Source organism: Callorhinchus milii, unplaced genomic scaffold (assembly GCF_018977255.1).
Source record: "Callorhinchus milii isolate IMCB2004 unplaced genomic scaffold, IMCB_Cmil_1.0 Scaffold2, whole genome shotgun sequence".
NCBI lineage: Eukaryota > Metazoa > Chordata > Chondrichthyes > Chimaeriformes > Callorhinchidae > Callorhinchus > Callorhinchus milii.
In genome coordinates this window covers 29,834,101-29,848,967 of record NW_024704743.1, presented here as the reverse complement: position 1 = coordinate 29,848,967, position 14,867 = coordinate 29,834,101, and the positions used below count along the sequence as shown (strand labels likewise).

The 14,867-nt window shown below is 40.6% G+C and overlaps 1 protein-coding gene across 2 annotated transcripts; it reads right to left on the bottom strand.

Annotated features, from left to right (window-relative positions):
• Window positions 1-760: 760 nt before the first annotated feature.
• Window positions 761-13,796, bottom strand: cunh6orf62 (chromosome unknown C6orf62 homolog). Of its 2 annotated transcripts, none has more exons than XM_007903176.2 (5): window positions 12,553-13,796; window positions 5,906-6,082; window positions 5,252-5,377; window positions 3,432-3,566; window positions 761-2,198 (listed from the first exon to the last, which is right to left on the bottom strand). In XM_007903176.2, exons 1-5 carry the CDS (start codon window positions 12,679-12,681, stop codon window positions 2,073-2,075), a joined length of 693 nt encoding a protein of 230 aa, XP_007901367.1. In that variant the 5' UTR covers window positions 12,682-13,796; the 3' UTR covers window positions 761-2,072. The 2 variants fall into 2 exon arrangements, with proteins under 2 accessions (XP_007901367.1, XP_042187866.1); XM_042331932.1 differs by having other exon boundaries at window positions 5,906-6,079.
• Between the last annotated feature and the right edge of the window lie 1,071 nt (window positions 13,797-14,867).

Below are 14,867 nucleotides of genomic sequence, written 5' to 3'. Positions count from 1 at the left end.
TTAGTCATCTTCTGTTTTCAGGCAGTTTAACCTCAGTATTAGAAGGCTGTAAGTAAAGCAAATGGTCAGTCCATTAATATCCATCTTTCCAGAGAGGAAGTCTGCTTAAAGAATCAACTTAGATACTTGATTTTTTTTGTAACAGGTAGTAACTTCACACTGGAAATTAAAAGATGTACATCAGCATTACTTTACAGGGTTTCAGCTACCACAATACTTGAAAACTAGATGAAAATGTTCAGTATCGTCAGGATTGGGGAATGTTTTAGTTACTATGACTAAAATCATCAGCAAGTCTTGCCTAAAGAGTCTGAACCTGTTCCTCTGAATTGCAATGAGCTCATAATAAAAGCGACTGTGACCGACTTTGAATAATGGATTGCAAAGAGGAAACAGAAGTTGAATTTTGAAAGTGAAAAGTAATAAGTTGCTCTATAACTTTTTTTTTAAGCAGCAAAAAACAAGTTTGCTTTAAACACGTTGGTTCCTTGTGTCAGGCTCATTAAAATGGATTTTTAACCCCCACCTCTCCCCCCACCCAACGTCCAAAGAAAAGGCAGCCCTCAAAGTCAGTTGAAAATGCTGAGCCTTGATCTTGGATGGATATAGGAATACTGCAATTTTGTACCAAGTGTTTCATCCGTTATCCTCATTAGTGCTGTTAAGATTTTCTTTTTCATGGTGCTTTCACTTAACAGCTACACAATAACACATGCTGACAGACATTTTTTTTGAAGAACAGTTCATAGACAATTTTAAATACGGATTAAAGATTTATTTAATTTTCAGACATTTTTCCAATTCCAACAGAAGGCGAATACAAATTTGCTACTGATTTGCGCTGTTCTTATCTGAAGTGGCAGGCATGCATAAATAACCCCAAAAAGCTCTGTTCCAACTTCACAGAAAAACTTTTTCCTCTTGAATGATTAATTTTTGCAGCCTGCCTCACATTAATTGCACGAGCTCAAAATCAAGTCTTACAAACAATCCCCCTAATAACCCAATCGAAACACTCCAAAGATTTTTTTTAAAGTAATATTAGGTACATATTCCTTTCTTGTACACAAAGTACTGGTAACTTTCCATTAGTCGTTTTATTAACTTTAAACAGTTGCGTTATCACAAACCAGCATATTTTGCGCCATTGATAACGGTTACACTTTCTACTTTCATCCTATAGTACCAAGCTCACTTTCTTAGTTAAATAAGCTGCTATAGGAAGGTTGATTTTCTTAAGATTCCAGTAACATTGGATTTTAATTTTGTAGCTCCTTTAGCTACTTGAGACTCCAGTTCTGCTATTTGCAGAGTCTGCCTATTATTAACCTGCTCAATTTCCTCTAGAATAGAAGGAAAACTCCTTAGTACATTTATGTAGCAACTCGGGGAACGACATCCAAAAAGAACATGCCAGCAAACTCAAATGTAGCCCAAACAAGGTTACAGGGCCTACATTATTTAAGAGATTTTTTAAATGAGTACTTCAAGATTAATTTCCCTCATTTCAGCTGCTCATTGTCACTATTACAAAATGATGACCAGAATGTGCCCAATACAAATTTATCTGACAGGAACATAATGTTCGTACTATTCAGTTTTAAAACCCTTCATCTGCACAACACATCCATCCATACGTTGTATCTTTTGATGCTGAAATCCCAGTTGCATGCACTTCTCACCCTAATGTGCATTACACCTCAACATCTAACTTAATTGTCAGGGCACATAACCAGCACAAATGTGAAGACTTCTATGTACATTTCAGGTATATTTGCATCAGTGTGTAAAAATTCCTTTCAAATTTCACCTTATTTTCCAAATGAACTGATACAATGCAGGTTAACCACAAGGCAGCCTATTGAACATAGTGACCGCGCCAGGCAATAACATTTAAAAATAAAGTTCTGAGAGATGCAAGACTTAAGAAAAACCTAAGCTTCAAGATGAATATATTGGTAACAGACTGTTCTTTCAATGAGTGGATAATAGTCTTCAACCCAGAAATAAAGATGAAATGTGAATTCACTGTTGTTGATCCTATTGTCTTCCCTATTCTGCTGGCTACTGCTCTAATCTGGCATGTAGGGATGGAGGTGATCCTCAATGGTTCCAACTCCCCACCGGGTGAGCTGATCCTGTGGCAGGTAAAGGCAGACACTGCACAATTTGAAAATTACCGCCTTCGTTTTTGGAGTCTGAGAAAGGAAAAAAAAAAGTACTTTACTTTTTTTAGGATACTTAGATTCAAATTAAGGCAGAGATTATGGCACTCCCGAACCATACCAGCAAAAGTTAGAAGTTCAAATGCAATAACTGTGATGAGTCTTATAATGAGCACTCACCTGATACACTGATCAATAGATGGTCAAAGGAAGTGTAAGGAGGCATACTTTCAACATACTTTTATCTCCTTTGTTAATCTAATTATCAAAAAAACAGCTTACGCCTTCTAATTTGTAAGAAAAATCTGGCTGCTTATTTTGCAATCCCATGGAGAACTGCCATTTTGTGTCTGCCTATCAGAAAGCTCAATTTATATTAACTACAGGTGCAGTCAGCAAGCTGGTTGCATACAACTCAACACAGATTGGGATTGTCAAATAACTGAGCCAACAAAGTTCAGTACCATTTCAGGGCTGTTGCTCCAAATACTACTATATTCCAACAGCCCGTTTAGGGGTGCATATGGATGCTGAAATGTTGTAATTGTTTTTTTCTCTGAATTTAATAGTTGAGCTTAATTAATGGGGGAATATGTACTGCAATAGTTTCTAGTAAAATTATAGATTTAAAATTAGAGAAGCCATTTGAAGAGAAAGTGAAGATGCTGGGATAGGTGAAACTAGGCAATGGGAAGAACAGAATGGAAGGCAGCAGAGTCATTAAGGAGAACAAGGATGCAGAGAGCCCTGGTCACAGATCAAGAGACTATCATTTACGATTTTGACCCAAGGGCAGTCTTGGTACAATGAACTGGGTGAAAGATAGATTGGAGGGGTTCATGCATGGAGTGCTAGGAAAGAGCAAAGCTGGGAAGCAATGACTCGTTCCGGAACACTAGAAAGGAAAAACAGATTACAGCCAGGTCAGCAATTGCAGAGCTATGGCAGGGTGAAGAGAGGGTTTCCTGAGGAAGGTGATAACAGTTTTGCAGATGAGAACTGCACAATCGAAGAAGGAAAGGTGTACAAAGTCTGCTAGTAAGGGGGCAAGAAGCTGAAGCTGGGTGGTCAGATAGAGATGGGAATGGGGTCAAGCGAAAAGCTTTAGTATGAATCATGGCTAGATTTAAGGCTTGTGTGTTTGGCAGCAAGAACCTTTAAAGCAGCGGAGACAGCAGGATCTTAAAAGCTCTGGGAGGCTACACAGCATGATCATAGGGAGGGAGTGAGACAGGAAGCAGTAATATTTATCTCTTCTGCACTCACCTGCAAGTGCTGACGATCAATGAACAGAAACATGGACTGGCTCGGGTTGTTTATGATGAGTCCTGCCTTATCCTTCCGGCTCAGTAACTGCAGAAACTGTTTTTCATAATCACCATGATGAAACTCAAACTTGGCCTGTGCACAAGAACAAAAAAAACTACTTTGAAAAAAACATGAATTAATAAGGACCTGAAAACAGTTACCCACTTAGTTCAAACACAGGTTCTAATTGAGAGTCAACCCATATAACTCAAGCTACCAAAAAAAAATGATACCCAGCAACCAAAAAACATTTCATCAGCTTAATCTTCTATATCTCCTCAAACGGCTCCTCCTTTAGGCCCCGGACCGTCGTGTGCGGCGTTCCTCAGGGCTCTGTCCTTAGTTCCCTCCTCTTCAATATCTATATACCCCCTCTTGGTGACATCATCCGCAGACATGGGATCAACTTCCACATCTGTGCGGATGACATCCAACTCTAACTCTCTGCCTCCACCCTTGACTCCAGGACCACCGCTGTCCTGACAGAATGTCTGTCAGAATCAAGTCCTGGATGAGAGCCAACTTTCTTCAGTTGTACATCAACAAGACTGAGGCTCTCCTGATTGGCTCCCATCAGCACCTCCTCACCTCAGGCACTAACATCACCATCCATGGTTGCACACTCCACCTTGCTAAGCCAGTTCAGAGCCTTGGGGTCTTGTTTGATCCTCAACCATCCTTTCTACCCCACATCTGGCCATGACCCGCTCTACCTTCCCCCACTTCCGCAATGTCACCTGGCTCCGACACTGTCTCACACCGCAGGCTGCTGAAGCCCTCATACATGCTTTCATTATGTCGAGGCTCGACTATGCAAACTCACTGCTTGTCGGCCTCCCCAACTCCTCCCTCCACAGGCTGCAGATCATTCAGAACTCTGCAGCCCATGTCCTCTCCCGGACTAGGCTCCGCGACCCTATCACCCCTATCCTTGCCCAACTCCACTGGCTTCCCATCACACAGAGGATACAGTTCAAGATCCTGGTCCTCACCTTCAAAGCCCTCCACGGTCTTGCTCCCCCCTACCTCTCCGACCTCCTTAAACCCCTACCACGCTGTTCGCTCCCTCTGCTCTGCGGGCTCTGACCTGCTTCACGTCCCCAGTCTTGCTCGTCCCACTATTGACGGGCGGGCCTTCCGTCACCCTGCACCCACCCTCTGGAACTGCATCCCGCAGTCCCTCCGCCTCACCCCCTCCCTCGCGACCTCAAGATCCTCCTCTTCGACCGAGCTTTCGATCTCCCTGCTTCTCTCCCTGCCCTATCCCCTCCCCCACCCCGACCCTCAGCTCGGATCCGTAACTGTCTGTCCAGCGCCTTGAGGCGTCCTCCTGACTTGAAAGGCACTATACAAGTGTCATTTTGTTGCTGTTGTTTTGTTGCTGTATAAACTTTTTTGTTACTGATTCTGAAAATATACCTTAAGCTGTCTTGGATCAATATAAACAAATTCATACAAAACTTATTAAATTAAGAATTCAAAATAAATATTATTCTTTGCATTTGGTATGTCACCTTTCACATTGGGAGGCCACCTCAAAGTGCTTCACAGAATTTACTATGAAGTGGAGTGACTGTATTTGTAGCAGCCAATGTCGCACAAACATCTATGGAATTTTATTTTGGGAATTATTGGACAGGACACTGGGAGAAGCTCCCTTCTCTTTTTGAGTAGTGCCACAGCATACTTAAAGTTCACCTAAGTAAGCAGAGGACCTTGTAAAATATTAATAAAAAAACCATTTTAAATTTATTTCAGCCTATTGTTAAAAACAGTACCTGAACAGGCCTGAAAGGCTCATCATCTGTTCCCTTCCACCTGGAGAACAGGAGACAGACCATCTTCTCTATATCATTTCGTGGCCAAAGGATAAAGTCCATCTCCTGTGTACAGCCAATTACATCCTAAGAGAAATGGAAAATATTTTCAAACATTCTCACAAGGCATTAAAGAGAGAATTAGTAAGTTATTTAGCTTTGTCAAAACAAAATTTATCTGCAGTTCAGAATATTTTAAGATTTTGGATAAGCCTCGACTTCCTGGTAAACTGAGGGGAGTGGTAGTGGCAGAGCAAAACGAAGTCGCGGAGGTGGTGGAAGGTAGTAATTCATGGCCCATTTTAAATTTGAAGATTGGTTAACATTTTAAATATTAAGGGTTGATTTTTATACTCTATTAATTACAGTAAATACACCGTTCACATTTTGCTTAATCTGTAATATTACCATTTGTTTTAGTGCACATGGAGGCCGTCATTTCCCTGAACCTTCCAGCAGTTTCACAAACAATGAAAAAAAATGTTAGAAAACTAGTATTAACTTCTTGCATGCTACAAAAAATGGCTATTCAAGCGACAATTTAAAATGAAGGTGAATTGCTGCTCACTTGTGGGTTTGTTGTGCTAGTGAAACAGAAAGCCCCATCCTACTTACCCTGCGCATGGACTGATAGCGAGGTGCATGAAGCTGCACAACATCCTTTTGCAGCAGCTCTATGGAACTTTCCAAGGAGTAGCTTGACTCCCGTACTCCTTTGAGAATATTTTCTTCATAGTTATTCGTCATAACCGGTACCACTTCAGCCACTTCAAATAGTGCCGACTTTTTCTTCTTTTAAAAAAAGGAAAAGTGCATCAAAAAAGGCAATACTGCATTCTTGGAAGCCATAGGACTGAATAACTTTCCATATTAAAGAAATATTTTGTCTCCACAAATCTATAGCATTGAATATTACAAACATATGGGAAACACCTCAGTTGATATTTCAAGCCCACAACAAAATTTCAACACTTTATTAATTTTTCAATTCAATGATTAATCCAATAGAGCTGCAGTTTTTTAATATTAATTTGGAGACAGTCAGAGCAAAGAAAGCATTCTCTATACAAGAAACTTCCACTTTTGCTGAGCACTGGGCCTGAATTAAATGTTTAGCACATAATTTGAGGCTAACAGTTCAATGCGATCTTATATTACTAACAAAATCTTTAGGGCATGTTGGTTTAATGGAGTCGATGTTAAAATCTAATGAAACAATTAAGTTATTCAATTAAGCCATTCGAATGATAAATGCATGACAGAGAACTGAATGGACAGAGAGAGTTTCCAGTCAAATTATTTCCAAAAGGAATAAAGATCGGAAGCAGAACATATTCGCCACAAAATATTAAATTGAGAAAAGTATAATTTAACTTCAATGAACCAAATTTCAGTTAATGGGCAAAATGAAAACAACAGCTTGCATTTAAAAGTGCTTTAAAAAAAATTCAAATCTAATCAAGAATTTGTTAGGAGAAAAGTAGACAAGATCAACTCGTATGTTGCTAAGGCGTGAAACATTTGAGATATGTTTTTGTGTTTTACATCTGGACATAAACCCCAGGCCAGCAGAATCTCAACAATAATCTTCACATTTGATAACAGTGTGTTCATGTCTGGTGATGTCTCAAAGCCCCTCAAGCGATTTACTGCATAGTGCAATGACTATTTTGTAGGCAAACTTGGAATTTGCGCACAGCAATGTCCGACAAACAGCTCCAAGTCTCTGTCTTTTCAAAATAATGGCATTTAGGTTCATTTGCAGATGTTATCAAATAGGATAATTAAAGTCTGCATAAATGATGTAGAGAAGTTTTATTTTGGATTATCTGATTTGTCCACAAAATACAGTTAAATTCTCTTTACAGCATATTCTGTAAAGCACTTTGAGATGTCTCAAACGCGTGCTAAGGTGCTATATCAAATGCAAGGATTATTATCATCTTTACCTGGGAATCCTGCAATAGAATCAAATAATACAAATAATAATGTGCAAGAACTAAAACAGAGAGTAAAACAGATCACTGACTTCTATAGTACTAGGGCTTTTATATGACACCAGAAGATGCAGTGCAGTTTCCTTAAATAGGGGGTAATGGAAGAAAAATAGTTCCTCTTTTCTGTCACTGTATTAAATGCTACCTAAATATACATTTGAGATTTCACTTTACATTGTCATCCCAGAAAAAACACCATCGAGTCTCCACTCAAAGATGAAAGTTAAGTTCTCCAGTCTCTTAGTTCTGTTGCCTACCAATAAGGATCTATGACCATAAACTATCCTGATCTGTGGAGATGATCTGTTTACCGGAGATCACATTGGTTAACCTCTAATTTATGCCACTTAATGCAGTTGCTTTATGCACTCTTATTTCTGACATCAGCTCAGTGACTCACAAAGACTTATCAATGACCTACTTGATCTTTTCCTTCAAGAAAGCCCACCCTATTGTCCTCGTATTACAGCATCAAGCAATTTCCCACCCACCATCCTTCTTGGTAATCCATTCCACACGTTAACTGCACTATTACTACCACCCCCACACACGCAGACACACGCTCACTTTGTTAGGCTATAGAATCTGATCTTATTTAGTAATTTTCATAATTAATTTCTCTAATACTGGAAAGCATCCATATTATCTGCTCTACACTGCTTCTTGAGCCAGAGCCACCTCCTTATGTTGGGATGACAATAACTATGCGTAGTAGTCCAGGCACATCCTGACCACAGCACTATATAACTTGGGCACAAATTCTGAAAATCTGAACTAAAGTGGTTTGGTAATAGAGTGGCACCCGTTTGTCAAAAAGTACAAGGCAGCAATAAGCATGAGTATTTCGCTCACAAAATACAGTCACTCCACTTTACAGTATATCCCGTGAAGTATTTTGAGATGTCTCGGAGACACGATAAGGCACTAGATTGAAGGCACATAAACAAAGCATAGTGAGCAATTCTTTGCTGAGCATATTAATACAACTAGATAGAAACATTCTCCTGCAAGTTTTTCCAAGTTTCCTATTTTAATAATCATGACTGACATCATGAGTACAGTATTTAAATCTGCTAAAGTGGTACAAATTGTAAAAACTCCCAAGGCAGTTCCAATAAATCAACAGCTTTTTCATTGGTATACGTGATGATGGTGTGTTATTGGAAAATACTAAAACACTTATTCCCCTGCAATAAGTTCCTCATTTTTAGTTTCAAGGTGATTCTGCAGAGACAATTATTCTCATACACTGCATTATCTGTTTTTTAAAGAATATCAAAAGAATCTATAAGCAGACATTTCTTTTATGTATCTGCAGCCCTGGCATATTCACAATTAAGACTGTACATTTCAAGATGGTCATCAAATATTAACAACAATTTGTTTGGACTAAAAACAGAAGTTTATCCAAAGTGGGTTGCTTCCTAAAATCTGTATCTGCAAAAAAATAGGAATCATTAAAATTCATTAACTGTTTGAAGAAACTCCAGCACAAATATTTGAGTGTTATCTATGCAGTTTTTACAAAATAATTTTCTGGTTTTTTTCACATTTGTGGGGGTGGGAGGGAGATGAATTATTAAATATAAATTAATCTGTCTGTATTATGATCAATCATGCTCATCCGTTTTATGAATTAGAAATTAGTGTGAAACAAAACACAAAATCCTGGGCATTAACACTCATGGTGACTTGAATACATCTACAACAGACCATCAAATTATCGACACTCTGGCATACACTTTTCTGAAAAATCAGTCAATCAAGAATGCAATGTATTCACCTCCCAAACACTTCCACTATTCATCACCCAGCTATCATCGGCATACAAAGGACTTTTGATTATCCATCATGAGATTCCTTATGTGACAGAAAATTGTTGATCCACTGTACAAGGTACAAGCAGCACTCATGTACAGGGAGCATTACTTGTGCAATTTGGCTGCTGTAGTCACCTACAGAATGCATAGTCACTACAGCAAATCCTGTGAAGCTCTCCATTGAGACATCCTCCTGAAGTGAAAGGCAATATATCAAATGCAAGGATGATTATTATGCATTTGTACTTTTGCATCAAAGAACTCTGCAGCTAATAAAGAAGTTAAGAATGCTTCATATCGCCAATATTACTAAGTCACCCTTATTATGAGATGAAAACAGTGAATCAAACAAGTTAGAAGGATTAAAAGAGAATCTGAAGAAAAACAAGACACAATGATCATGGCAATTATTTGAACTGTGTTAAATTAACAAATGTGTCTTCAAAACACCAGCCAATGGTATATTCACAACTCAAGGTAAGTTATAAAACCATAGCATTCTGGGATTTTTTTAAATCGAGTTGAGATTTATAAAAAACAGTATTGAATATAAAGCAGAGAATTGGACACTGCAGATGAAATACTATATTCAGTGTTGTGCTCCCCATTGCAGAAGATGTCATTGATAAAGAGGAAGTAGTATAGATTCACTAGGATAACAGGTATGAGACAATATATGTTTGAAGAGAGATTGGCAAAATTGTGGCTTTTCCAACTGGAGGAGATTATGAGGGGATATACAAGTAATATTGAAGGAGCATAACAGGATAGATAGAGGAGAATATTCTTTTAATAGGAGAATTGGTGACAAGGGAGCATTATTTGGGGATTGTTAGATAAATTAGGTGAGGGGGTAGAAGGAATTCCTTCAGTCAAGACTTTTTTTTGGAATTGATTACTATTAGTGGCTATTAAGACTGGATCAATAGCATTGTTGAAGGGGGAATAGGTTAAATACAAGCAGCAAAAACATGAAGTGATATGAGGAAGAATGGTATTAATGGAAAAAAGGATGACTTTTTTTAGAAAAAGATAAAAACTGAGTATTAGGTAAAATGGAATAGACAAAGCGTTAAATAGTCCTCTTTAGTTCTGAAACTTCTATACATCGGTTAAAGTAAGTTTATGGGATAAAGCACATGTAATAAATCATTGGGGAGAGAGGGGGATTAATCACTACGAAAATGGAGCTCAGCCTCAGAAGTGCACTTCAGATTACTTTGCTTCCAGCTTTATAAATGCAAGTTGTTGTCGTAGCTTCTTCTGCAGTTCTACTATAGCTTTTGGTGCAGTGAAGATCCCCCAAAAAGCTGAAGATAGCAATACTCGTGCAATGATATCAAGGTTCTTCAGGGCAGGCACGGGATATCACTAGGCCTATTCACTATCTAGGCCTTCTCATTATCAAGTCAAGATTGTTGGTGGTGATTTGACTGAAGTCAGATTTGGAATCAGATATCTCGAGTATTACACACTAGTTGTTTCCAGAGATAGGTTTGCCCCCTTAAAAACATTAGCAATGTAAAAACAGAATTATTTTCAGATGCCACATTTTAATATTTGTAGACATTCCTGAAATATAATGTATGTTGTTGTTGTTGAGTGTCCCACAATCAAAAAGAATAATTTAGAAGTTTGCAAAAAATTCTTCTTTCTGCACTTGAACAGCTTTCATTCGGAAAGCCAGAGGTTTCTCAGGTTCTGCATCATGGGATCAGAGACAAGTTCTTCAAACTTCAGTTCTCAATTATGATTCCTACTTTACCCAAAAAAGCTCAGTTCTAGGTCATAAGAGTCGCTCTGTTTATGTAAATTGTGAACATTTCTTCAGAAGTGCCTATAATTGAACGCCACCCAACATAAAAGGATGTCTCTCACAGGTTAAAGTTCACATAGGTTTACCAATAATATAAATTGGGAGCAAAGAATATTCTGCAGAGTCCTAGAACAACGCACAATTCAAGAAGAACTTAAACCCTTGGTAATAGAGTATCTTAATCACTTAAACAAACCTCTGTATAGTTTCTGGTGAAAGAACCAAAAATAAGAATTATCCCCTGTGATGAAAGCAGACAGGCCACATGGCCTACTGGCATTTCAAGTTCAGTATTATGAGCCATGAGATGTGTCATAGGAACAGGAGGAGGCCATTCAGTCCTTTGAGCCTGTCCTGCCATTTAATTGGATTATGGCTGATCTGAACCTCAACTAATCCTTTCAATTCCAATTTCCCGCTTTCTCCCCATATCCCTTAATACCCTGACCTACCAAAAATCTATCAACCTCACTCTTGACGGTGTGGATGGATCCAGCGCTCATGGCCTTTTGGGGGAGAGAATTCAAGGTTTCTTACCACCCTTTGAGTGGAAAAAATGCTTCCTGGTTTCAATCTTAAATGGCCTGGTTCTAATTTTAAGACTATGCCCCCTTGTTTTGGATTCCCCCACCAGAGGAAATAGCTTCTCTGTATCTACCCTATCAAATCCCTTTATCATCTTAAACACCTCAATCAAATCACCCCTCAACCTTCTAAACTCAAGGAAATATAATCCAAGTTTACGCAGCCTTTCCTCATAACTTAACCCTTTTAGGCCTGGTAACATTCTGGTGAACCTGTGCTGCACCCCCTCCAGGGCCAATATATCTTTCCTGAGGTGTGGTGCCCAAAACTGAACGCAGTCTCCAGATGAGGTCTGACTGACGCTCTGTACAGCTGAAGCATCATTTCGTCCCCTTTGTATTTCAGGCCCTTTGAGATAAAAGCCAACATTCCATTCGCCTTTTTGATTACTTTTTGCACCTCAGAACTAGTTTTTAGTGATTTGTGGATATGGACACCCAAATCTCTTTGCTCCTCCACAGTTCTTCATTTCTCCCCATTAAAAAAATATTCTGCTTCATCTTTTTTCGGTCCATAGTGGATGACCTCGCACTTCCCTACATTGAACTTCATCTGCCACAGCTTTGCCCACTCACTTAACCTGTCTAAGTCCCTTTGTAACTTCCTACTCCTATCTACACAACTTACTGAGCCTCTTAGTTTAGTGCAGTCTGCAAATTTAGATATAAAACTTTCTATTCCTTCATCCAAGTCATTTATATATATGGCGAATAGCTGGGGTCCCAGTAGACCCCTGGGGGATACCACTTGTAAAGTCCCGCCAATCAAGAGAACATTCCCTTTATCCTTACTCTTTGTTTCCTATAATAATTTGTTTCCTATCTCCCATCCAATTACCAAGCCATGTCACAAGGTTACCTCTGACACCATGCGCTTCCATTTTCGCTATTAATCTTTTTGCCTGAAAAGGGAACAGAAAGGTGAGGCTGCATGCCACAATTGTGCTGTATGGATACTCTTAAACATGGCAATGGGTTCCCATATATATCACTGACATCCGGCTGACNAAAAAAAATGACAACACTGACAAGTTAAAATACCTACCTTATCTTTGAATACAAAGGCAATGTACATCTTGAAGTCAAACTGATCTGCCAGAGATTCTTTTTTCTTTCGAAGTTGAGCACGCAGTCGATTCAAAGTCTGGTTCTTCCGAGAATGTGGGTCTCCCATTTTTTTAATTATAAGTGGTAACCCTCTTTCTATCTTAGAAACTGACAAAACCTAGCAAGGGCAATTTCTCTCAAAAAGAAAACAGCGCAACAGAATAAACAAGCTGGCAGTATTAACTTAATTTTTCTACCACAACTGCTAGACCAGAAAGCCTAAAACTGTCTTGTGCAAAAACTTAGAATGAATGTAGGCCAGAGTCCAGTCATGATAACAGTCCTATATACACATGGTTTAATGGGAGTGTAGGGAATTAGATTTTGTTTTACTAATTCACATTAACTAAACCTACAAACCAAAGCAATCCAAATTAAGGCTAGATTTTAACCCGTTGAACTAAAGCTACTTTACAATGATGGATGCCAATGAATCTAACCAACAAATTAAACACCTAACTGTAATTCGTGCGTGTCCAAAGATGACACAGAAATGATGCAGCCAGATCCCATGTTTACATATAAGCTAGGCTTTTTTCGACTGAACAAAAGTTAGCCTGAAAAAAATCTCTACCTACAACCTCTCAAGCGGCTATCTTCGAACATATTGTTAGGATTTTTCTTTACGCCTCTTGCTTTACTTGAAGTTAACTTTTTTTTTCTAAGGACAGACGATAAAAGGGAGAGAAGAGGAGGACTGCGCTGTCGCGTTAACTACATGGCGCTTTTCGTTGGCACTTGAGCAGAAACGAACGAAAAACCTAGCGAAAGGCATGCCTAACTTTATCAGCATCGTCGTCGCCCTCCGAGTGGCGGCCTCAATCAACATCACCGCCATGGTGGCCAGTCCTCGTCACGTTTGCTGACATTTCCCGCACGGAGGAAGAGACGGGGAAACAAAAACCAAAACAATCACAATCACTTGTTTATCATTTTCCTCTTCTCCCTTCGACCCCCTTTTTTTTTTGTCCTCCCCCCACCCCCACTCCTCCCTCTCTCTCTCTCTCTCTCTCCCTCTCTCTCTGGCTCAGGAGCTTTGGGGGGTTTAGTTGCTTCTCCTGTCGGTAGGTTTGTCTCTTGAAGCCTCTTTGCTCTGCTCTAGTCTGAGAGTGTTTGGTTTAAAACCCTCCTGACTTTTTCCTCTCTCTCTCTCTCTCTCTCTCTACATACATACACACACACATACATCTACATGTGTGTGCGTGTGTGTGTGTGTGTCTATTCCTCTTTCCTCCACACCCTCTCTCACTGCCACCGACAGAAACGAGAGAGAGAAAAAAAAACCTCAATTGGGCTTCTCAACGCGAAAAAAAAAAGCGTTTTTTTTAAAAAACACACACACACACACAAACACAAAAACAAAAGCAAACAAACGCCCTCTCTCTCCGCGAAGCTCGACTTCACTCCCCGCCCATGTCAAGACGAGAGGACGAGGCCGGACAGAGGCGTGAGGGTGAGGGAGCCGCGGCCTCTACGCTCTCGGTCGCCCATTACTCTGTCGTCTGACCTCGGTCGGGGCTGTGCGCGGCGACGGCGGCGGAGGCGGCGGCGGAGGAGGAGGAGGATGGGGGAAGGGGGGAGGGGGGGGAGTCGGGGGGAAAAAAGACGGAAGAAAAAAAACTAAGGAGAGGCTCTGCCTGACTGGGAGGGAGAAGGAGACAACGAGAGCTGAGCTCCGGCCCGTGTGGCGGCTCCGATCTGATCTGCTGACCGACCCTCCGCCTGACTGACCGACCGACTGACTGACTGACTGACTCACAAGATGGCCGCCCGCGCAGGCGCACCTCACTCACTCACTCGCTCCGCTCGCTCACCGCCTTCCAGACAAACACCGCCCCCACAGCAACACAACACCCCAACACCCCCCAGCAACACCCCAACCCCACAGCAACACCCCAACCCCACAGCAACACCCCAACCCCACAGCAACACCCCAACCCCACAGCAACACCCAACACCCCCCACAGCAACACCCCAACACCCCCCACAGCAACACCCCAACACCCCCCACAGCAACACAACACCCCAACACCCCCCACAGCAACACCCCAACACCCCCCACAACAACACAACACCCCCCACAACAACACAACACCCCAACACCCCCCACAGCAACACAACACCCCAACACCCCCCACAGCAACACAACCCAACACCCCCCACAGCAACACCCAACACGCCCGGATGGACAGGGAAGAACTGGACTGCCAAGGCCACTTAGATGATCAGACAGCTGGATAATGAAACTTATAC

Bases quoted from the DNA above. Each gene is read 5' to 3' on its own strand.
- cunh6orf62 (XM_007903176.2), bottom strand. From the start codon at position 12,681: ATGGGAGACCCACATTCTCGGAAGAACCAGACTTTGAATCGACTGCGT. The intron at 5,378-5,905 runs GTAAGTAGGATG...CATTTCTCTTAG, and splicing joins GCTATCAGTCCATGCGCAGG to GATGTAATTGGCTGTACACA. The intron at 2,199-3,431 runs GTGAGTGCAGAA...TTCCTTTCTCAG, and splicing joins TTGATCGTCAGCACTTGCAG to ACTCCAAAAACGAAGGCGGT.